This window comes from Ursus arctos, unplaced genomic scaffold (assembly GCF_023065955.2).
Source record: "Ursus arctos isolate Adak ecotype North America unplaced genomic scaffold, UrsArc2.0 scaffold_8, whole genome shotgun sequence".
Taxonomy (NCBI): domain Eukaryota; kingdom Metazoa; phylum Chordata; class Mammalia; order Carnivora; family Ursidae; genus Ursus; species Ursus arctos.
Window position 1 is genome coordinate 50166662 of NW_026623100.1, and position 23309 is coordinate 50189970.

Genomic DNA, 23309 nt, shown 5'->3' on the forward strand with positions numbered 1-23309 from the left:
GGATAAGCCACTAAAGTGGCAAGTTTAACTCTACCTAAGTAACTGCTATGGAGCAGCCTTGGACAAATGGCCGCCCAGCAAGGTGGGAGAGTAGCTGTCCAGCTGTTGAGGCAGCTGCCTCTGCCAGCTCCAGGGGGCCACTCCCATCCAGCCCTGCAGCTGCATGAGGGCGCACCCCCGCCCGTTCCTAATCACCACTCAGCCCTTGACCAGATTCCAACATCAGCTGCATACAGACAGGGACTGTGTCTCCATCATTGACCCCCAGTGCCGAGCGCAGGGACAGGCTTATGGGACACGATCAGCAAATATTTATTCATCCAACAAATAAATTGGTTAGATATACTGTCTGTTGTTTCACGCAGGTTCGCCTTGTTGTTCTGAACACATCTGTAGCTTCCTCAAAAGCTGGAGGTGACACCCTCTGAACCCAGCAGGATGCGTGACATACATTTAATGCAGTGAACATCCATGGAATAAATGCGTGTGATGTGGGCAGAGTTCTGAAGGGTGAGCAGGGAAGAGAGTTGGTCCAGGCAGGGACACTCCTGCGGCTGGGAGTGGGTTGGAGGTGGGATGTTGGCAGGGCTCTGAAGCAGCACCTTCTCCACCAATCACACACAGCTGCAGTGGGCCAGACATTTAGGGACCTTAGTCTTTTAGACTCAAAACTGGTCATTTGGGAGATGCTAGTGAACAGTCTACTTTCTGTGGGATCGACTAACACATCCCATCTTGAAATCCACGAAGAGTTGCTGGGTGCTTGCTGAGGGTGCATGATGGCAGGTGGGCTGGTTGGTGGACAGTTCAGTGGTTGCCCAGGAAAGTCCTTTGCTGCCTGAGACATGATCTCAGAAAAGCTCTTTAGCTTCGCCAATCCCCTGCAAGGGTAAGAGCGCCTCAGTGGTAGGACATGATCGGATCTATAGGGTCTGCCGGCACATTCTACAGATTTTAGGTGATGTTGTTGTCCTTGGCTTGCATCTGAACCTGGGCCTGTTGGCCACCTGAAGTAGGATTTTTGAGGCCAGACCTGGGCCTTGTAGGAATGAGCACTGGGACTAATCAGAGAGGTCCATGCATAGGGACTAGCAAAACTGGAACAACATAATTGCCAGTGGCGAATGAGAGGAGAAAAGAAACTTTTGGCTTGTGATAGCCAGAAGGCTCTGGGCCCTAAGGTATCTTTGTAGGGCTGGCTGGCCTCCATAACGCTTTCATAACAAGGGCTCCTTTCCTTTTCTCCAAGCCTTGGGACCACAGCCCAAGGTGGATAAAGGAAGCGGAAGCTGCTAAAATTGCAGGTCCAGGGGTAGTGGCTGGAAAGGCAGCACTGGGCAGCACCCGGGCCCTGGAGGCCCTCCAAACCATGGGAGGACGACTGGGCAGGGGGGCAGGCCTGCAGGAGGAGGAGTGCGGATTGGCCAGCCCTATTTAATTCAACCGTGCTTTGGGTGTCAGGCTCCATCAATCTGCTTTACAATCCTGGGTGCCCGGAAGGGGAGAGCGGAAACGCCTTGGCCTGAGTGTTGGAACAACGGCAGGACTGAAGTGCCAGTCTGTGGGACCCACTGCCCCGCGCTTTCTACTCTTCCTCAAACAACAAAACAGAGGCCTCAAGAGAGCTTGTTGAAGTTCAGCCTCAGAATCAGGAGGCCCAGAGGAGGATGCAAGAGTGAGGGCTTAGCCTTGAACTCCTGCGGGTTCTTTGCTTCCCACCTGCAAAGAATACATGGTCCTGGGGAGAAGCGACAGACAGAGGGGAGGATGCCCTTTGCCCAGGAGCTAACACCTCCTTTCTGGCCTGGCTGCCTGCTGTGGGCTTTGCTATCAATTGCCCCCCCCCCCCCCCCGTCAGTTGGAAGAAAGCCCTCCTTCAGCAGCGGGTTTGCAGTTTACAAAAAGGCTTTTGGAGCCCACGCCCCATTCCCTCTCCTGCAGTGCCCTGTGTCCCCCTCCAAGAGAAAGGGCCACACCTGGACTGTCTCCCTTCTCCCACCCCCATCATTCTGGCTGATAATCTGAATCATGGCCCTGGGCAGCTTTCCTGTCATCTAGTTTAAGGGCTCCTTCCCCATCCCTGTGGCTGGCTGAGGCCAAATCCAGAACAAACAGAAACTTTCTACTTAGTTTTGTTTCACTTTATGTAAATGTGAAGGTTTCTCAATTGATAAAGAGTAGCAATGATACTTAATGAGAGAAAAATTTTAAACCTTTACCCTGAAATCACTTGACTCTATTGTCCCAAAACTGTAAATGGTAAACATGAACTTCACTGGAGTGAATGCACTCTGCGACCTAGGAAAAGTTACACGGAGAAAAAGGCCATTCACGGGATGAAACTGACTCTTGAATAGTCCCATTTGCACCAAGCATAGCAAAGCCTGGCCAGCAGAAACTGGGTATCTGACGGGGGCAGAATGGGCTCTGGCAGGGGCTTTACTGGAAAGCAAGGGGAGGACATGTCTGGCTGCTTGCGCATGGAGGGGTCACAGCTGTGGTGTGACTGCAGATAAGACGGAGTGCCAGCAAAACCCCACTGGTATGCCTGCACAGAGCGAAGAAAGCAAAGTCGGGTATAAAACATGGTGTGGGCAGATCAGATTTTCCACATGCGCCCCAATGGGCATAGCGTTGCCAGATAAAAAACAAGGCGTTCCAGTTACACTTGAATTTCAGATAAGCAATGAATATGCCAGTACACAGGGATATACTCAGTCAAATATATATGACTTTGTATCATTTAGCCCAAACTAGCTGGAGCCAGAGTGCCAGGGAGTTAGTTCACTGTTGCTCCCCTAACAGGCTGGCCTCCTTGGGTGCAGAGAAGGGTGAAGATGGGTCTGGAGGAGGCAACAAGGGACCCCAGTACATCAGACGAGCTATTCAACCTCTCTAAGACCTCACTTGGAGGGCGTAAAGGGGCTCAGACCTCTGAGCAACAATGGTGATAACCAGGCTCTCTTCCCCACTTCCCCTGGTATGCTTTCTGGCTTAAGAAAAAAAGGAGAGCCCCACCTATGCCTTTCTTCCTCCTGCACACACTTCCACAGTGAAGTCCCAAGGGCCTCAAAGCGTTTTAACCAGTTCTTCACGATCCCCTTCAGCCCGTACCCCACTTTGTGACTTGGGCATTTCACCTTTTCTCGGTAGAAGTGCCTTGCAAAAGAAGCTTCCCAAGCAGACTGCACCGTTCAAGTCCTTTCGGTAGAGGAACACCAATTCAACCAGAAAAGAGCTCCAGAGTCTGACTGTGACTCTTCATCATCGTCTTCTATCTCTCCAGCATGCCTTCAAAACTAGCAGAACATCAGGGTCTCCAGGCAAAGGTTTTAAAGCTCTGACACCTGCTTTTCACCCAGAGCTTGAGCTTATTGGTCAGGGGTGTAGTTTGGGTATCGGGACTTCAAAAAAAAATCTCTTCTCGGGATTCTAATGTGTAGCCAGGGTCAGAACCCCTGCTCTAGCAAGTGGATCCAGTATTCCAAATCACCTTGGGGAAGGGGGCTCTTGAGGATTCCGCCTGAGAATCCCCACCCAGAAGGCTCAGGTTTGAACCCTGTGGTTTGGAAGCATGGTACATATAAGAACTCTGGAGTCAAAGAGGCAACGTTTAGTCCACCCAGCTCAGCCAGTCAGAGACCAGATAACCTTGTGCAAGTCACTTGGTCTCCTCACCTGTAAAGTAAGGCACACAACACCGCCTTCTTTCAGAATGATAGCAGAATACCGCACATAAAACTCCATGCAGTGCCTGCCATGCACAGACATGCAATAAATGAGTTAAGATTTTCTTTTTTTAAAAAAAGATTTTATTTATTTACTTATTTAAGAGAGAGAGAGAGAGAGAAGCAGGGCATGAGTAGGGAGAGGAGCAGAGGGAGAGAGCAGAGGGAGAGGGAGAAACAGACTCCCCGGGCGGGGAGTCGGAGGCAGGGCTTGATCCCAGGATCCTGGGATCATGACCTGAGTCGAAGGCAGATGCTTAACCAACTGAGCCACCAGGGCACCCCCAGTTAAGATTTTCATAACATGAAACAAATGATCTGTTGTTTCGAAGGTGCAACTAATCATGTCTGGACCATCAATGCTGAACATATGGGACCAGTTATGCTGACTTAGACCATTCAACCTCTTGCAGTGAAATATGAATATATGTTTACTTAACCAAGGCTTTTCCTTCTCTTTCCCCTTTGGCAGCACACCAAGCGTGACAGAAAGACTGAAGGAACACTTTCTGGCCAGAGTGGTGAAGCAGTTTGGCCCCTGGTATCAGGGATTGGTTCTCCCTAAGGGCCAGATGTGGCTTTCTCGAGATCTAGGAGAGACTCTCAGTCTCCAAGTTTAATTCCTCCATCACGCCACTCCCAACACATACGCTCCAGCCCACCAATACCTGAATGCCCATTAATAAAAAGCCATTTTCGGGGCACCTGGGTGGCTCAGTCAGTTGAGTATCAGATTCTTGATTTCGGCTAGGGTCATGATCTTGGGGCCATGGGATTGGCCCCTCTTTGGGCTCTGCGAAAGCGTGGAATCCACTTGGGATTCTCTCTCTCCCTCTGCCCCTCCTCCTGCTCGCACGCACGTGTGCACACTCTCCCGAATAAACAAAATCTTTAAAAAAAAAAAAGGCATTCTTTTAAAGAAAAAAATTATTTCCTTTTAAAATGTGACTATTTCTGGAACACCAAACATCTAACAAGAATAGTTTGTCAAAGTCTTTTCTAAGTGAAAGAGGGCAGAGAATTCTGTCCAAAAACAGATATACTTTTCCCTACTCCTCCCACTAAGTACACGTAAAAACAACAGAAACAAACATTAAACAAACAAACAAACAATAACAACAACTACTACTCCGGAAAGTGGAGAGAAGGCAGATGTATCAGGAACTTCAGGATGCTAGACCACCATGGTGATGAATTCCCTCGGTTTTCCTTTGCCTCCATACGTCTCAATTTGGAAATGTTACCAGGCAAAGAACACCACCACCAACAAAACAAAAACACGAAAACAAAAACAAAACCACAACCAAAGCCTATTTTCCTGAGTCAAAAGACCAGGAAAGGGACAGCCCATCAATACAGAAGATTTTTAGACAATAAACTGTTCTCCTGGATGCCTGGGTGGCTCAGTTGGTTAAGCATCTGCCTTCGGCTCAGGTCATAATCCAAGGATCCTGGGATTGAGTCCCACATCGGGGGTCCCTGCTCAGTGGGGAGTCTGTTTCTCCCTTTCCCTCTGCCCCTCCCCCTGCTCATGCTCTCGCTCTCTCTCTTGAATAAATAAATAAAATCTTAAAATAAAAACTGTTCTTCTCCAGGCAACCCACCCAGAAAACCCTATGGTCCCATCCCCACCCATGCCAGCAAAGGTCAAGTGGGGAGCCTAGACCTCTACCCTTACTGGGTTGAAAAGAGGTGCCACAACTGTTCCATCAGGTGGTATCAGAGAGGGCCAAGTAGAAAGCTGAGACTTTCATCCTCACTGGCTTGTGTTAGTAAAGACCATGTGGGAAGCGTGGACTTCCACTCCCACCTGGCATTAATGGGGCACCCCTTCCTGTACCCACTGGGGTGGCATCAGAGAAGGTCTAGTAGAGAATCAGGGGTTTCACTGCTGCCAGTGAGGCCATCCCTCCTCTTCCCCTAGTGTCAGTGGAGGTAAGGTGGTCAACAGTCAGGAAGTACTAAGGCACTCCAACCCCTCCCAGACAGGAGGTGTCAGTGGAAACCTAATGGGCAGCCAGAACTCCCACTCCACCTCTAATCAGCAGTAACTCACAGTCAGATGCCAATGGAGGTTGAAGGGAAAACCTAGAATTCTACCCCCAGCGGGCAGTGAAGAGGCAGCATACCTCTTTGCCAGCTAGAGCAGCTGAGAGGAAACCCAGTATAACAAAAGATAAAAATAAGAGCCAGAGTCTCATAATATAATACCCCAAATACCTAGGTTTCAATAAAAAATTCAATCTCAAACTGAATGAAATACCAACAGCAAGGTGACAGAGAATTATCTGAAAAAAGTTTTAAAAAAGGAATCTTAAAAATACTTCAATGAACAAGTAAGAACATGAAACACATGAAACATAGAAAGCCTCAACAAAGAAATATAAAGTCACAGTAAAGAAATTAAAGATATATATTTAAAAATGCAACTTTTTGAACTGAAAAATACAATAGCCAAAATAAAAACTCAATGGGTGGGCTCAATAACAGAAGGCAGGGGCAGACGAAAGAATCAGTGAACTGGAAGACAGAACCACAGAAAATGATCTAATCTGAACAACAGAGAGAAAAGAGACTGAGAAAAAAATGAACAGAGACTCCAGAACCTCTAGGACTATTGCTAAAGATCTAATGTTTGTATTCTCAGAGTCCTGGAAGGAGAGGAGAAAGAAGAGAGCGAGAATGAAAAAGCACCTGAAGAAATAATGCTGAAAGCTTCCTAAGCCTGACAAAAAATATAAACCTACAAAATCAAACATCTGAGTGAAACTAACATAGGATAAACCCCAAAAATATCCACACCAAGATATATCACAGTCAAACTTCTGAATAGTAAAGACACGGAAAACTTTTGAAAGCACTGAGAGAGAGAGAGATAATGCGTGACCTATAGGAGAAAAACAATTCAAACGGCAGTATACTTCACATAGGGAACCATGGAGGACAGAAGGAAGTGGCATGTTTCATAAGTGCTGAAAGGAGAGAACAGTCAACTCAGAATTTTTCAGAAATGAAGGGGAAACCAAAATATTCCAGATGAAGGAAAACTAAGAATTTGTCATCAGCAGACTACTCTTAAAAAATAGCCAGAGGAAACTCTCTAAACAGAAAGAAAACAATAAAAGAAGGAAACTTGAATCATCGGAAGGGAGGAAAAAACACAGAAAGCAAAAATATTGGTTAATACAATAGACTTTCCTCTTCTTGAGTTTTCTAAATTATGCCTGATGATTAAAGAAAAACTGCAACACCATCTGATATAGTTCTATATATGAAGAAATATGTAAGATAATTATGTCTTAAATGGGGAAATAAAGGAACTTTAAAGGAGGTAGGGATTTTATAATTACCTTGAACTGATGAAACGGCAACACCTAATATATCGATAATTACATTAAATGATCTAAGTATATTAAAAGATCAAGATTGGCACAGTAGATTAAAAAACTACCCAGCTATCTGCTGTTTATAAGAAATTCATGGCAAATATAATGATACAGGCAAGTTGAACACAGAAGACAGAAAAAGATATATCATGCAACCATTAATCAAAAGAAAGCAAGATAGCCACCTTGATATCAGATAAAGTAGATTTCAAAGCAAAGAAATCTACCAGAGACAGAAAGGCAAATTATATAATGATAAAGACTCAATCTACCAAGAAGATATAGCAGTCTTAAATGAGTGTGTACCAAACAAAGCAAAGAGCTACAAAATATGTGAAGCAAAAACTGATATAACTGAAAGGAGAAAAAACAAATTAACAATTGTAGTTGGAGACTTCACCATCTCTCTCTCAAGAGCTGATCATAGAACAAGGCAGAAAATAAGCAAGGATATAGAAGAACTAGATGACATGGCCAATGGAAAGAATCTAGTCTACATTTATAGAACATTCCAACCAACAACAGCAGAATCCACATTCTTTCCAAATGACGATGGGATATAAACCAAGATAAACCATATCGTGGGCCATAAAGCAAATCTCAAGAAATTTAAAAGAATTAAAAATCATAGTTTGTGTTCTCTGACCACAATGGAAATAATCAGAAATAACAGAAAGGTAATAGGAAATTCTTCAAATACTTGCAAACTAAACTTCTATATAAGCTATGGATCAAAGAGGATGTCTCAAGGGAAATAAAAAAAATATATACTGAACTGAATGAAGATAAAGATAAAACATAAAAATTTGTGGGACACAACACAGTGCTAAGGGAAAATTTACTTAGTAATCTAAGCTTGGAACACAGACAAAGAAGAGCAAAAGAAAAAATAATATATTTATAGGAAAGGAAACAAAAGAGAAAAGCATTAGAGAAAATCAATGAAACAAAGAACTGGGTGTTTGAAAATAACCAATGAAATTGACAAATCTCTAGCAAGACTACAAAGAAAAAAAAGAAGACACAAATTACTAATATCAGGAATGAAACAAGGAATATTACTATTGATTGTACAGACATCAAAAGGATAATAATTAAATACTACAAAGAACTCTACACACAAATCTGACAATATAGAGGAAATGGACTAATTCCACAAAAGACACAAACTACTACTACAACTCACCCACTATGAAACAGATAATTTGAATATCCCTGTGACTATAAAGGACATTAAATTCATCGTCTAAAAAAATCCCCCCAAAATTAATTTCCAGGCCAAAACAGTTTCACTGGATAATTATACCAAATGCTTAAAGAAGAATTAGCACACATTCTACATAATATTTTCCAGAAACTAGGAGAGGACAAAAGCCAATATACTTGACGAAGCTGGTGTCCTGACACCAAAACTAGACAAACACAGTAAAGAAAAAAAGTACAGATCAACATCCTTCATGAATATAGATGCAAAAACTCCTTAACAAAATATCAGCAAATAGAATTCAACAATGTATAAAGATAACTATATACCAAGATCAAGTGGAATTTATTCCATGGATAGAAAGTTGGTTCAATATATGAAATTAATGAAAATCAATGTCATCCACCATATTAACAGGTTAAAGAAGAAAAATCACATAATCATATCAATCATTTAACAAAGTCCAACAACCATTCAATACCCATCCACAATTTTTAAGAAAATAGAAAGAGAGGAGAACGTGCTCAACTTGATAAAGAGCATCTACAAAAAACTGAAAGCTATCATTTTACTTTATGGTAAAAAACTTCATTCTTTTCCTCTTAGATTAGAAATAAAGCAAAATGTCTGCTTACCCCATTCTTTGCTTGTTTGTTTTTAAGTAGACTCCACACCAAACATGGAGCCCAATGCAGGGCTTGAACTCATGACCCTGAGATCAAGACTGGAGCTGAGATCAAGAGTTGGATGCTTAACCGACTGAGCCACCCAGGTGCCCCTGCAGTCCTCATTCTTAGTCAACATAGTGCTGAAAGTTCTAGCCAATGCAGTAAAGCAAGAAAAAGAAATAAAAAGCATCAGAAAGGAAAGATCAGAAAGGAAGAAATAAAATAGGCACTATTTGCAGATATGATTGTCTACATAGCAAATCCCACAGAATCCATTAAAAAAATGTCCTCAGAACTAATAACTGATTTCATCAAGGTCACAGGATACAAGATAAATATACAAAAGTTATTTTACTTCTATATACTAAGTAATGAGCATGTAGACATCAAAATTAAAAATACAGTACCATTTACAATCACTCCCAAATGATGAAATACTTAGGTATAAATCTAACAAAGCACATACAGAACTCATATCCTGAAAACTACAAAGCACTGATAGGAGAGATGAAAAAAGATCTAAATAAACAGAGAGACATACTGGGTTCATAAGTTGGAAGTCTTAACACAGTAAAGACATCAATTCTCCTTAAAGTGATATATAGATCACAGAATATTAAAAATACATTTATCTGGGGGCGCCTGGGTAGCGCAGTGGTTAAGCATCTGCCTTCGGCTCAGGGCGTGATCCCAGCGTTCTGGGTTCGAGCCCCACATCAGGCTCCTCCACTAAGAGCCTGCTTCTTCCTCTCCCACTCCCCCTGCTTGTGTTCCCCCTCTCTCACTGGCTGTCTCTCTCTGTCAAATAAATAAATAAAATCTTTAAAAAATAAAAAAATAATAATAATAAAAATACATTTATCTGGTCCTTGTCCCCAGTTCCTGGCACAGAGCTCCTAAAATCCCTAGAATTTCCCAAGTGATAGAAATGTCTTTTGTTATTCATAAAGAGTATCTTTGGAACACATCTGAGTTCACACTAATAAAGTGACTTAGGGTGGGGCCCCTAGATTGCTTCAGGATGGGAGCGGATCATCAGAAAAACACAGGATTAGAGGGTTAGAATATTCTGCCCCACGCCCAACCTCGAGGTATGAGAAAGGGGCTGGAAATTGAGTTTAGTCCCTAATGGCCAATGATTTAAACAATCATGCTCATGTAAGGAAATTCCATGTAAAACCCTAAACAAAAAGGTGTGGGGAGCTTCTGAGTTAGTGAACACATCAATGTGCGGGGAAGGTGGTACACTCAGAGAAGGCATGGAGGCTCTGAACCTCTTCCCCTACACCTTGCCCTATGTATCTCTTCCATTTGGCTATTCCTGAGTTGTATCATTTCTAATAAAGCTGTAATCATAAGAACAGCGCTTTCCTAAGTTCTGTAGGTTGGTCTAGTGAACTACCAAACCTGAAGGGGAAAGGATGGCCTGGGCACCCCTGAATTTCTAGTCAGCTGGGCAGAAGGTAGGTAGCCTGGAGAGTTCATTGGAGCTGGTGTCTGAAATGGGGGGCGGTCCTATGAGATTGAGCCCCTAACCTGTGAGGTCTAGGCTAACTCTAGGTAGTGTGAGAACTGAATTGAATCGTAGGACACCCAGTCGAGGTCAGAGAACTGGAGAATTTGTTGTCGAAACTACATACTTGATGTCAGAAAAAAAGCACATACAGATTTAACACAATTCCTAAAATACCAGGAAGATTGTTTTTGTAGATAAAAACAATATATTTCTAAAATTTGTGTGGAAAAGCAAAGGATCTAGAATAGCTAAAACAGATTTGAAAAAGAAGAATAAAATGGGAGGAATCAGTCTCCCCAATTTCAAAACTTATTATATAGCTGCAATAATCAAACTGGATAGTATTAGCAGAGGTACAGACACATAGATCAATGGAACACAAGAGAACCAGAAACGTTCTCACACAAATATACCCAACCTCTTTTTGGCAAAGGTCAGAAGCAATTCAATGGAGGAAAGATAGCTTTTTAAAGAAATGATGCTGGAGCAAGTGGATATCCATAGGCAAAAAAATTAAACTTGACCTAAATCTTACACTTTATTAAAAAATTAACTAATATAAATGTGAAACTTAAAACTTTTAGAAAAAAAAAAAAAACAGGAGAAAATCTTCAGGACCCAGAGTTAGGCAAACAGTCTTACACTGGCCACCAAAAGTATGCTACATAAAAAGAAAATGTAATAGACTGAATTTCATCAAAACTAAAAATGTTTGCTCTGCAAAAGACCCCACTAAGAGAAAAAAACAAAAACAACAGACTTGGATAAATTTATTTGCAAACCACCTATCTGAGAAAGCACTAGTATCTAGATTATTAAAGAACCCTCAAAACTCAGAAACAAACAATCCAATTAGAAAAGTGCAAAGACATGAAGAAACGTTTCACCAAAGAATATATGTGGATGACAACTACGCTCATGAAAATGTGTTCAACATCGTAAACCATTAGGGAAATTCAAATTAAGATTCCAGTGTGTAGGGGCACCTGGGTGGCTCAGTCGGTTAAGTGGCTGCCTTCAGCTCAGGTCCTGATTGGGATCGAGTCCCATGTCAGGCTCCTTGCTCAGCGGAGAGCCTGCTTCTCCCTCTCCCCCTGATTGCGCTCTCTCTCTCTCACTATCTCTCTCTCTGTGTCAAATAAATAAATAAAATCTTAGGAAAAAAAAAAAAGACCACAATGTGGTATCACTTCATACCTGTCAGGATGGCTAAAATTAAAAAGCGACATCACCAAATGCTGTCGAGAATGTGTCATTTCAAGGGCCCATAAAAGTACAAAGGGAGACAGAAGAGTTGGTGTCAGTGTTGCAGTGCCAAAAGACACAACCCATGCTTGCTGGCTTTGAGGATGGAGGAAGGGGCCAGGAATGAAGGTGGGACCCTAGAAGTTAGAAAAGTCAAGAACATAGACTCTTCCTACAGACTCCAGAGAGGAGGGACACCCTGTTGTCACCCTGATGTTAGCCCCAATGAGACCCATGTCAGACTTCTGACTTACTGAACTGTAAGATATGATATTTTGTTGTTTCGAGCAACTAAGTTGGTGGTAATCTGTCATGGCAGCAAATGGGAAACTAATACAGTTTATATGGCATTTTTTTTTAAAGATTTTATTTATTCATTCGACAGAGATAGAGACAGCCAGAGAGAGAGGGAACACAAGCATGGGGAGTGGGAGAGGAAGAAGCAGGCTCATAGCAGAGGAGCCCGATGTGGGGCTCGATCCCATGACGCTGGGATCACGCCCTGAGCCGAAGGCAGACGCTTAACCGCTGTGCCACCCAGGCGCCCCTATATGGCATTTTTGAAATGACAAAGTTAAAGAAATGGAAAACCGATTAGCGGCTGCCAGATGTTAAGGAGGTGAGAGGGTAATGAGGGATCCTGCGGTGGTGGATGTCAGTACCCATGTCCATATCTGGCTTGTGATATTGTACTACATTTTCCTAAGATGCTACCCTTCGGGGGTAACTAGGTAAAGGGGACATGGGGGCTTCTTCATATTATTCATTAGAAACAGCATAAGAATCTAAAATTATCCTAAAAATTTAATTTTAAAAATCTAACTATGTTTAATATCTTCTATTGGCTAAGAGGCAAAAGCCACAGCATCTGTATTATCTCTGGATGTTCACACTCTGCCAGTCTTTCCACCTACACGATCCTCTGATCCTGGGCAGGGAGTAGCGTTGCCCCCAGTTTGCAGTGAGGAGCCTGAGGCTCACAGGTGCTAAGCAACTTGGCAGATCATCATGGGTAGGAAGGAGTGAAGGGACTTCTCCCAGTCCCACCCACCCTCACCTCACCAGCCACATTCAGGCTCCAGCTCCTAAGCCCCTACTTGTGGTTGGTTCTCAGGGCTGGACAGAACAGGGCTCTAGAGTGCCTTATGCCAGGCAAGGGCAGGGATGGGGCGCTGGGTGGTGAGCCTGGAGGGCCAGTGGCTGCTGCTAAAATGGTCTCAGCCTGCTCCGCAACCTGGCTACAACCAGCCTGGACAGCATTACCAGACCTATCTAGAGTATTCTTGAGGTACTGAAGAAATGCCTCAGTCGAGATCTTCCACAGCAATAACCTACCTGTAAGATGTGCGGAAGAAAGGTTTTTTTCTATTCTAATAACAATTTGGCAATATATGATGAGGCTGAAATTGCATACAAACTACAACTCAGCATTTCCACTCCTAAGGACTCACACATGTCCACAGTGAGACACGCACGCAAGTTCATGGCTATCTTAACTCGGGTAGTGGTTTTAACATGTATTTGTCAAAACTCTTCAAACTTGACACTTAAAATCTGTGCATTTTATTATAGCAAATTAATCCTCTATAAGGAAAAGATTAAAAACAAGAATGCTCTTAGCAATGATGTGGGAAACAAAGGCAAAAGAAAAAATTGAATTTCCTGACTACTTACAGTCCATTGACAAGTCCTTAAACAGGCAGAGTGACTGTCCTCTGGGAGCTCAGCTGCCTGATGTTGACACTTGGCTAAGGGCAAAAGGCAATCTTGGTTTAACTTCCTCCCGACCCCCTCAAGATCCTGTGAGTCTACTTTAAACAAATGGAAATTCCTTTGGAAACTTCCTTTGTCTCTCGCAAGATATATGTTGGCAGCCACCCCGCAAGCCTAGGACCCACTGATATACATCTGAAGGGTCTTATGACTGAGGTTTTTACTATACAGCAATAAAAGACCTTTTCCTAACAATAGCTAGCCGCCTCAGGGTCCTGGAAACCTTGTTTCCAAATACCTGGGAAGCTTGTGCTGTCCCTAACCCCCTGCCAACTTGAAAGTATATAATCAATCACTCCTCGGGACTTCACTGCAGCTCTTCCCGCCCACCAGTCCTGTCCCGGTGCTTTACCATGGGGTAAAGCCAACTTTTTGCACTGGGTAAAGCCACCTTTTTGCAAACAAGATGTCTCAAGAATGCTTTCTTGACTGTCTGCTCCGAACCCCAACATTTCCACATCAGCAACACTGTTGGTAACAGAAAAATGTAGAAAACTCTAAATGCCCAATAAAAGGAGACCAGATAATAAACTACGGCATATTCCCATATTTGCCTTTGAAGATAAATAAACCAGGGCAACACTGTTCAACCCAGACGAGTCTAGCAAACTTAACACAGAGTGAGAAAACAAGCTGAAAGAAAGCACACTATTTATATAAAATTTTATCACATGTGTAGAGCAGCAGCTGCTAGTGTCCTGCTCAATGCTCAGTCCCCCTTTTCCTACAAATGGGACCTGATCTCATTCAGGGAGCAACTTTCCTTGCTAATATAATAACTGATTTGTCACTGTTTCTTGCAGCTTGGTACAGCCAACGAAACTCAAGCAGAAGTCAAAAGCTTGGGGCTTTGCATAAAGCTATCATCTTCTTATGGCCTAAAAAGGGGCAGACTCAGCTAGTATGAAACTGGTTGTGTTTTGTCCTTCCTGACTCCGCCTTCTTGGAATGCGAACGAAATGCTCAGAGATGCAGCATCCATTTGGAGACGATGAGCTCTAAAACCATATACTAAAGATGATGGAATAAAGAGCCAGGAAGAGCCAGGTCCCTGACCACATCGTGGATCCTCTGTCCCAACCCCAGCCTGGCTACCCTCAGACTGCTTGTTGTAGGAGAGAAATACCTTCCTCTTGGTTGAGCCACTGAAGTGAGGTTTTCTGTTACATGCAACCAAAAGTAAACCTTACCTGACATGGCGTCAAACAACACTGCAAAGTGTCACCGATACAATTCTGTGTTGTCAAGGGGTAAAGAGACGCATGTAAATTAAATCACCTAGTGTGGGGGAGTGGTTTTCTCTGGGGGAGGTGAGGAAAGGGGAGGAGACTGGAGTGGGGAGCAATGGGGGCTTCAATGGGGGAAGGTGGGAGGCTCCCCAGTTCTCCTCAAGAATCAGACGCATTGCGGGGCACCTGGGTGGCTCAGTCGTTAAGCATCTGCCTTCAGCTCAGGGTGTGATCCCAGAGTCCTGGGATCGAGCCCACATCGGGCTCCCTGCTCGTTAGGAGCTTGCTTCTTCCTCTCCTACTCCCCCTGCTTGTGTTCCCTCTCTCACTGGCTGTGTCTCTCTCTGTCAAATAAACAAATAAAATCTTAAAAAAAAAAAAAAAGAAAAAAAAAAGAACCAGACGCATTGCATTGGTGGGGTGTAACAAGAGATGTGCTCAGAATGGCTCGGACTCCTGCTGGTTAGGGCTGCACCCTAAAGACGGAGTCCATAGGTCGTAGGTGGGGTCTGGGCTTCCATATTTTGAAAAAGCTTCCTAGCTGACTTTCTCCTATCCTCCTAGCCAAAATGCTTAGGAGATTTATATCCTACAATTCACATTATAAAATACTTACTTAATTTCCAAATATAAAATTACATCGTGATATTACAGGACAGACTTTGTAAAATGATATAATTCCCCCCTGGAGCCTGGAGATTCTGCTGTGCACCCTGGGGAGACACGTTCTACTCTGCCCGGCCCAGAAAGACTATATAATCATCCATGTGTCTTCCAGAACCCAAGAGTCCATGCTCCCTGCAGACTTGACAGTAAGAAGCCATAATTTGTTTGGGCAGGTCCAGTATCCTCAGAAATACACATCTGTATAGCTGGAGGGGCTACTTCTTGGGGGCACAGACAGCTCAGGCGTCAGGGAATGGAAGCTGCCCACAGTAAAGAACCCACTGGTATGACTCATTTTTAAGAAAACTCTGTGTTGCCTCTGGCCCCGTTTCTAGGCTGAGGCCTGAGGACACTCACAGCCGGAGTCAGGCACAGGCCTGGGAGGTTCACACTCACGCCAAGGCACTGTGTCTGGAACCACACTGAGAAAGTGTCCCACCCCATGACTCCCCTTCAGACAGAATCTGTTTTTTGCCCTAGAGGGGACCCCAGAATCACCTATCTGCCCTCCCATTTGATCGGTGGGGATTCGAAGTTTCAGAAAGGTGGAGCACCTTACCCCAAGTGTCCCTGCAAGTTAATATCAAAACTGGGAAGAGAACTTCTATCTCTGGATTCCCAAAGCAGTTTTATTTTTCAACTAATGCTTTAGATGGAATGCTAAATCTAATGAGCTTCCTTTTTTCTTTGCTCCAAAACTTTCAAAGAACATTGCTTTCATCAACAAATCTTCAAATCATGAGGCAGAATTGTAAAAAGGCTTAAGGGCTGGTTTCACTTCCTGTGTGGAGGCAGCCTGCCAGGTACTGCAGCAAGTGGAAAACCAGCCCCCCAGACCGGCAGCACTTGGGAGCCCATGAATAATTTATCATCTCACTGTGCATTCACTAAGTGGTGCGGGGACAGAAAACAACTTTCAGCAAGTTTGAGTCCATGTTCTAATATTCTCCACCAAGACAGCTTGCTCTGACTTGTAAAAAAAAAAAAAAAGATCATTTTCAAAAACCATAATGAGGCCAGTCTACTATTAGGCGCTGGAAGAAGCCCTAAAGCTTAAAATAGCAAAACAATCGCTTCTCCAAGATAAACAAGGCTTTCCTTTGTGTGTCTAATGAGAGGCAAGACCACGGCAAAGGCAGATTCTAAGATGCTTACTGTCCCTGAATGCTGAGGTAACGAGCTTCCCCACCCCTCCAAAAAAGCAGATTGTACAAGAAGAGATCTGTCCAAGAGCATCTGCCTGATTGTCAAATGCCAACCTGAGACCCACGTCCTGAGGGTGAGCCCCTTTCTTGAGTGAGCTAGGGCAGGGCGTGAACACCGTGATGATCAGATCTGGCTGGGGCCTTGGCTCACTTGACAGGCGCCAGACAGCACCTTTGAAGGAACCGACCGAGAAATATCCAGAAGACACCATTAATGACTGGGTACAAGGAGACACAGGAGCATAGAGTTTGCTGTCATAAAAGTCTATACATTGAGATGAAATGAAATGGGCTTTCCCCAGGCATTAAGTTTCTCAAACATTCTTAGTTTTTGGTGTAAAACTTCTATAAGATCTTGGTCCAAACATGAAGTCAACATCTATCCCCTCTCTTTCTCTCTCCCCCTCTGCTCCTCCCCAACCGCCCCCAAGATTCATGGAAAATCCATTTTACATTACGTGAAAGAACCATGTAGGTTTCTCTATGACATGTATAAGACATAATCACCCTTTCTTCATTTATCACTTTATTTTTTAAGATTTCATTTATTTATTTGACAGAAAGAGAGAATGCGTGTGTGCACAAGCAGGGGGAAGGGCAGAGGCTGAGGGAGAAGCAGGCTCTCTGCTGAGCAGGGAGCCCTGGGGTAGGGGAGAGGGGCTCCATTCCAGGACCCTGGGATCATGACCTGAGCCGAAGGCTGACACTTAACTGACTGAGCGACCCAGGAGTCCCATTTATTTCTTTAAAACACCAGGAACTGAGGAAGTCACCTGGGCGTGGCAGCCTAGGGCTTCCCCAGCTGGTCCTGTCCACAGATCTTCATGGAATTCTCAACCCCTGCCAGGCTGCATGTTCAACCTTCAGCTAGAGGCAGAAGGACTAGAACCAGGTGAAGAGACAGAGCAAGTTACTTCCCAGTCAGGGGGTAGCACATGCCCCGGAGTGTAAGAGGCAGAGGAGTCTGGACTTCCCTCAGGGTACCTGGGGACTGGCTCATACCTGCCACCAAGTAGGAAGTGTCTGGGAGCCAGGAGTGCGTCTGGAGCTCCCTGCCCGGTCCCCGTGCTCACGGACCACCCGCACACACACACACTCAGACACGTACACAGTTAATCCAAGAAACAAAGCCTCATTTTGTATCCACTGCAGCCAGAAGGCTTCACTTGGGAAACCTAGTTTTAGCTGATAAAAAGGAAAGGGAGTATCTGGACGCTTACATTCAAACCCAACAAAACCAAACCAAATGCAACAACAAAAACAAACCACACCCACTTTGGAGTAGCGTTATGTGGGAACCGTTGAGCAGGAATTGGACTTCATTTTTATACCTTCCTGAGAGGCACATGACAGGAAGCTATTCCTGTACTATGCTAAGTCTGAACTCAGCAAGTGAAGGTAACGGGGAGAAGGGGGGTGAGGGGGAGTGGCAGCAAGGCAGGCCCTGCCTCATCAGACCAGCCACAAGTGACAAGCGCGGGTTTTGCAAGCAGAACTACTAGGAACAAAGCTCTAAAGAGCAGCGACAAGGACCTGGTTGCCCTAGCGCTCTAGGACCCCTTCACTGAAGGGCTCTGAATGGTGGAGGGTGGCCCACAGCTCTGTTCTCGTATTTCAGGCTGCAACTAAGGATACGTGTCAGCGAGAAAAGAACCCTTCCCCCCAACACTTTTTGTCTAGGAAAAACATTACCCCAAAGTTTGAGCTCAGAAGAATGGAGGAGAATCATTGGCAGTGATGGCTAATATTTTTGGAGCATTTACCACGTGCCCTTAGCTCATTTCATCCTCCTGTCAGTCCTATGACTAGTGAAGAGACCCAAGGTACCAGAGAGGAAACTGAGGTCCTGAGTTACCCATGGCCCCCAGGGCTCCCCAGAGGCCAGTCAGGTAGGACATGAAGCCCAGCTTGCTGCCTACTCAGCCCCCCTGTTAACATTTTCATCCCAGTCCCAAGAAGCTCCTGTGGTGAACCTCCTTTTTTCTGTTTTTTTTATAATCATTAATCTCCTGCTGGGATGCATACCAACCCAGAGCCTGTGCTTTGGGTAAGATTAAACTAGTGACAAGGGGCCAAAGTCAAGGCACTCAGGGTCACAACTAACAGGACATCAGGCAACCCGCCTCTGCCAAGGAGCTGCTAACTCTGTTTTTCAGCTTTTGACCTTTTTCCCCCCTCTAGCTGGAATAGTTAAGAAAATATAAAATGTCAATATTGCTCTATTGGGTTAATATAGTCCAAAAATCTATCTTCTTTCAATGCCCTAAGTTTCCTACTAATGAAATCACTTTGGCATCACCGCAAAATATAAGACTGTTTTCTATCAACCAAGCCCCAAGCACAAGGGCATGGGAGCTGCAGCAAATCTCTGTCTGGGTGAGCCAGCAGGAGCAGAGAAGGGGGAGGAGCACATGCTGAGACCCACAGAGGCCTGGCCCCCTGACACCATCCAGATATTCACTGAGGATCTGACATGGGTGAAACACTGTGCCATCTCACCATCAGGTAACGAAGTGTTCTCAGGAAATTACATTCAATGGAGAGAGAGAGAGCGTGAGTGTGTGTGTGTGTGTGTGTGTGTGTGTGAGTGTGAGACTCTGGTTGGGGTGGGAATGAGGGAAGGCCCCTTCCAGGACATCTGAGCTGAAACCCAAGAAGGAGCCAGTGTGCAGAGACCTTGGGGAAAAGATTCCAGCCAGAGGGAACATTTACTGCAGAAGCACTAGACAGACCCCTGTGGCTGGAGCAGTGTGAACAGTAGAACAAGTGGAAATGGGGCAAAGGGAGTGGGAGGCTCTTCACTCTCTTGCAAACCCTGGGAGGAGTGGGAAGCCGCTGGAGAATTTTAAACAAGGGGACAACACAGTCCGATTAATCTTTACAATTTCATTCTGGCTATTATGTAGGAAGCAGCGGTTACACATATGTGTTCATTTACAGGTCGGGGGGGTACCGATGTCCTGGCTCATGTTTTCTACCCGGAAACATGTTCTCAATTCACGGGCATCTAAAGATTCAACCAGCTCTGACTGGTAACTCATTGGCCCTACTCCTCAGATTATCTGGAAATTATTTTCTAAAAATAAATTGAAAAACATAATCATTGTTAGTTTTAAACATATCTGTGTTCTAGTCATCACTTTCAAAAAGGGGATCAGAATGACTTTTTAAAAATTATTTATTTTTAAAATGTGCCCTGCTTACTTCCAAAAAGCATTTTGAGGCCATTGTCATAAAGCTTGTAAACAAGAGGACAACTTAAAGCTCTCTCGGGGAAAATATTTACGATATACTGTAACATGGGTTCTGGCATCCCATAAGCTTGGGAGGGAAACGCTAATGTTGAAGGGTCTTAAAAGCCCAATTTGTTCTGAGGATTGAGTTCAGCTGCATGTATTGCTTCATGATGAGCTGAGCTCCTCACTTTTATCCACTTTTATATTCCTCCTCCTCTACCCTCTCCCTGGCCCTCTAGAGAGTCACCCTTTGCCTGGTTTCGCTGCTCACTGGCTCCCCCATCCAGAGATGGAGCAGAAAGGACAGACTGGAAAATCTGATGACCCTGGCTCAGCAGTTTCAGTTCTGTGTTTCTTGGTGGGATGGTGTTTGTGTGTATGCATCTGTGTGTGTGGGGGGGGGGGGGGGGTTTCTAGGTTAAAGTGATATGTAAATTTTAATTATTTATCCATTCCTCTCCATTGTATACACACACATCCCTCACCTTGTCCCTCTTTCTCTCTCCCTCTCTCCCTAAAATCTTAAAACTGGACAAAGGGTCTAATTACCCATAGCATTCTTACTTCTGTTCTAATTCTGCCAGTGAGAATCCCATCCTTTAAGCTTTCACAATGTACGATATAACACTGTCAGACATCTCACTGGTAAATTCAAGGTAAAAAGCAAAATGTAGGGCACCTGGGTAGCTCATTCAGTTAAGGGCCGGACTCGATTTTGGCTCAGGTCATGATCTCAGAGTCGTGAGAGGGATCCCCACATCAGGGTGGGTATGGAGCCTACTTAAGATTCTCTCTCTTGGGGCACCTGGGTGGCTCAATCAGCTAAGCATCTACCTTTGGCTCAGGTCATGATCCCGGAGTCCCAGAATCGAGCTCCTCATCAGGCTCCTTGTTCAGCGGGGAGTCTGCTTCTCCCTCTGCCTCTCTTCCTTCTTGTGCTCTCTTTCTCTCTCTCTCTCTTAAACAAAATCTTAAAAAAAAAATTCTCTCTTTCCTCCCTCTGACCCACCCCCCAGCTCTCTCTCTTTCTCTTAAAAAAAAAAAAAAGCAAAAGGTAGAAGAAAAACTGGAGAAATTTTTCATTCTTCTTGCTGGGTGGGTTTTAGCAGACCTTTTATGATTATCTACTAGAGTTAATTGTCTGCTATGAAAGATTATTATAATGGTTTTTTAAAAATTAAGAGAAACACACCATTTTAAAATATTTTATAAGCACCAAAACTATCATTTCTGTTGCGTTTCCCATAATTTTCACCACATTCACTACCTCCAAGACTATCTATGGTCAGTTCTCAGTAGCAGCAAAACAGAACAGATTTGCATCAGATTATGAAAAACGGAATCTGGCAGAAATGCTGAAGAATTTTTTAGGGTTTGGTGGGGGTGGAGAATGGAATTGTTTCAGTTCCTTGACTGGCTTTGACTTTTGATGTTTGCTTCAAATTGCTATGTGGCCCGAAATTATAAATTGCATATGCAATTTAATGTGTAACAAGAGGGTTCACTCTTTAAGAATTTTTTATTTGAGCAACTGAGCTTTCAAAGGAAAACCTCAAAGGAAAACATTTTAAGTAAACTGCTTAACTATAAATTGAACTTTTCAGGTATTCTTAAAAAATACCTTTGACTGTAATTAGGTAAAAGCTATTCAGCCTTGTTCACGGTCAAAAGAGATAAAAACCACGTGCTGAATGGAAATAGAAAACTTTTAACTAAGAAAAAATGCCAGGGATGTGTTTATTCAAAATACGCTCCCCCCCCCCCAATTGATTTTTCTTTTTGGCGAAGCCGGGTTAAAGTTTTTCTCAGCTTCCTCAAGAAATGCCTCAGCGATCAAACTTTTAACTTGTTAATTACTTAGCCTCCAAACAGGCTGTTGATGCAGAATAGAACCCGCCTTACCTTGCCGCCACTTACCAGTCGAGAACCTTATATTGGAATGTGACCGAATCGGGACAAACCTAGAAGCTGTCCAAGCACATTAGATGCTGTTCAGCAATAATAGGAGCTAAAAGAATGCTTCCACTGTTTCCAGGGTCCCCACACTCAGAGGGTGTCCCTGAAAAGAGGCACTAACATTACCCATAAGGGCCCAGTGGGAGCAGACTGGACTGTCCCTCCCTAGCGGACTCCCGTCCTTGGTCGATCGCAGCACCAGGAATGTGACCCCCAACTTCCCAGCCTGCTCCTCTCCAGGCACCGGTCCCTCGGGAGATGCGGCCTGCGGCTCCCAGAACCACAGCCTGAGCCGGGGTGCAACCACATAACGATGTCCAGAGGAAAGTTTTCCCGACCAGACCTGCGACCCACATTCCTCTGGAGCGAAAACTTCGGGACCTGCAGCGGCCCGGGCCGGGCTCGATTTCCTCCTCTGCAGTAAAGGGGAGCCCTCGGTGCCCACCCTTACCCGACTCCACCGGGACGCGCACCCACGACCCATATTGGGTAGTTTGTCAGTGGGTTGGTCGGGGCCCCTGCGCTCCACTCTGTGGCACGCCTGGGGCGTGCGGAGGTGTTTGCAAACTTGCCCTGCAGCCGTGCGCTCCCCCGTTGGCGCCCACCCTCCCCCGAGCTCCTAGGCGTCAGCCCCCGGCCCCCAGCGCCTGACCCTGGGCCCCGCGCACTCACCTGCGCTCCAGAACGCCGGGAGGAAGAACCACACCAGTAGCGGCAGCAGGGCCCGCCCCATCCCGGGCCGCGCGTGTGTAAATTCTCTCCCGATCGACGGACCGACGGACCGACGGACGTCCGAAACCTGGCCAGTCCCGGGTCAAGCGCGCCAGCAAAGCAGCCCAACGCCGGCGGCCGAGCAGCTAGCGCCGAAGTTTGGGGCCGAGCCGCGGGCAGGAGGCGCCTAGGGCCGAAAGGGGCGGGCCGGGGGCCGAGTCCGAGCGGACCCGAGCCAGTTGGGGTGGGGAGGGGGCGGGAAGGAGGGCGGAGAGGCGGGCAGCCAAGGGGAAGGAAGGGGACCGGGCAGGACAGCAGGGGCGGGGAGGGGCGGGCCATGGGCCGAGCCTGGGCGGCCCGGGATAGGGGGCGGGGGTGGAGAGAAAGGGAGGGGACAAAAAAAAAAGAGGGGAGGGGCGGCCGGAGGTGAGGAGGAGAAAGAGGTTTGGCCTCTGGGCGGGCCTGGAGTCCAAAACACATGTGGGTGGGAGAGAGAGCGAGAGGGGAAAATGTTGGAGGGAAGTGGAGGGCTCCCGAGGCCTTAGCCAGACCCAAGAGAAGGGTCCAGCACCTTGGGGCCGCGGCGATCCCGCAATCCAGACGTGCAAGACAGATAAAACCCTGGCAGCAACGTTCCCAGAGGCGAAGGACACCGTGGCACCGCTTCCCACTGAGCGCCCCTTGGGTATCTGGCCAAAGGTGTAAGACCTGGCCTTGGCGTGGAGGAGCGCACTGCTCCGGGAGGAACCTTTCACTGCGCCCCCGTGAGGAGTCAAAGAGAGATGA

General features: G+C 45.4%; 1 protein-coding gene across 1 annotated transcript in view; it reads right to left on the bottom strand.

The window, feature by feature from the left end:
- The window catches only part of MERTK (MER proto-oncogene, tyrosine kinase), a 106445-nt gene extending 83576 nt beyond the window's left edge, over window positions 1-22869 (bottom strand). The window contains exon 1 of the mRNA XM_026480420.4: window positions 22485-22869. Coding sequence (XP_026336205.3) covers window positions 22485-22545 — 61 coding nt within the window. The 5' untranslated portion in view covers window positions 22546-22869. The remainder of the gene's footprint in view (window positions 1-22484) is intronic.
- Between the last annotated feature and the right edge of the window lie 440 nt (window positions 22870-23309).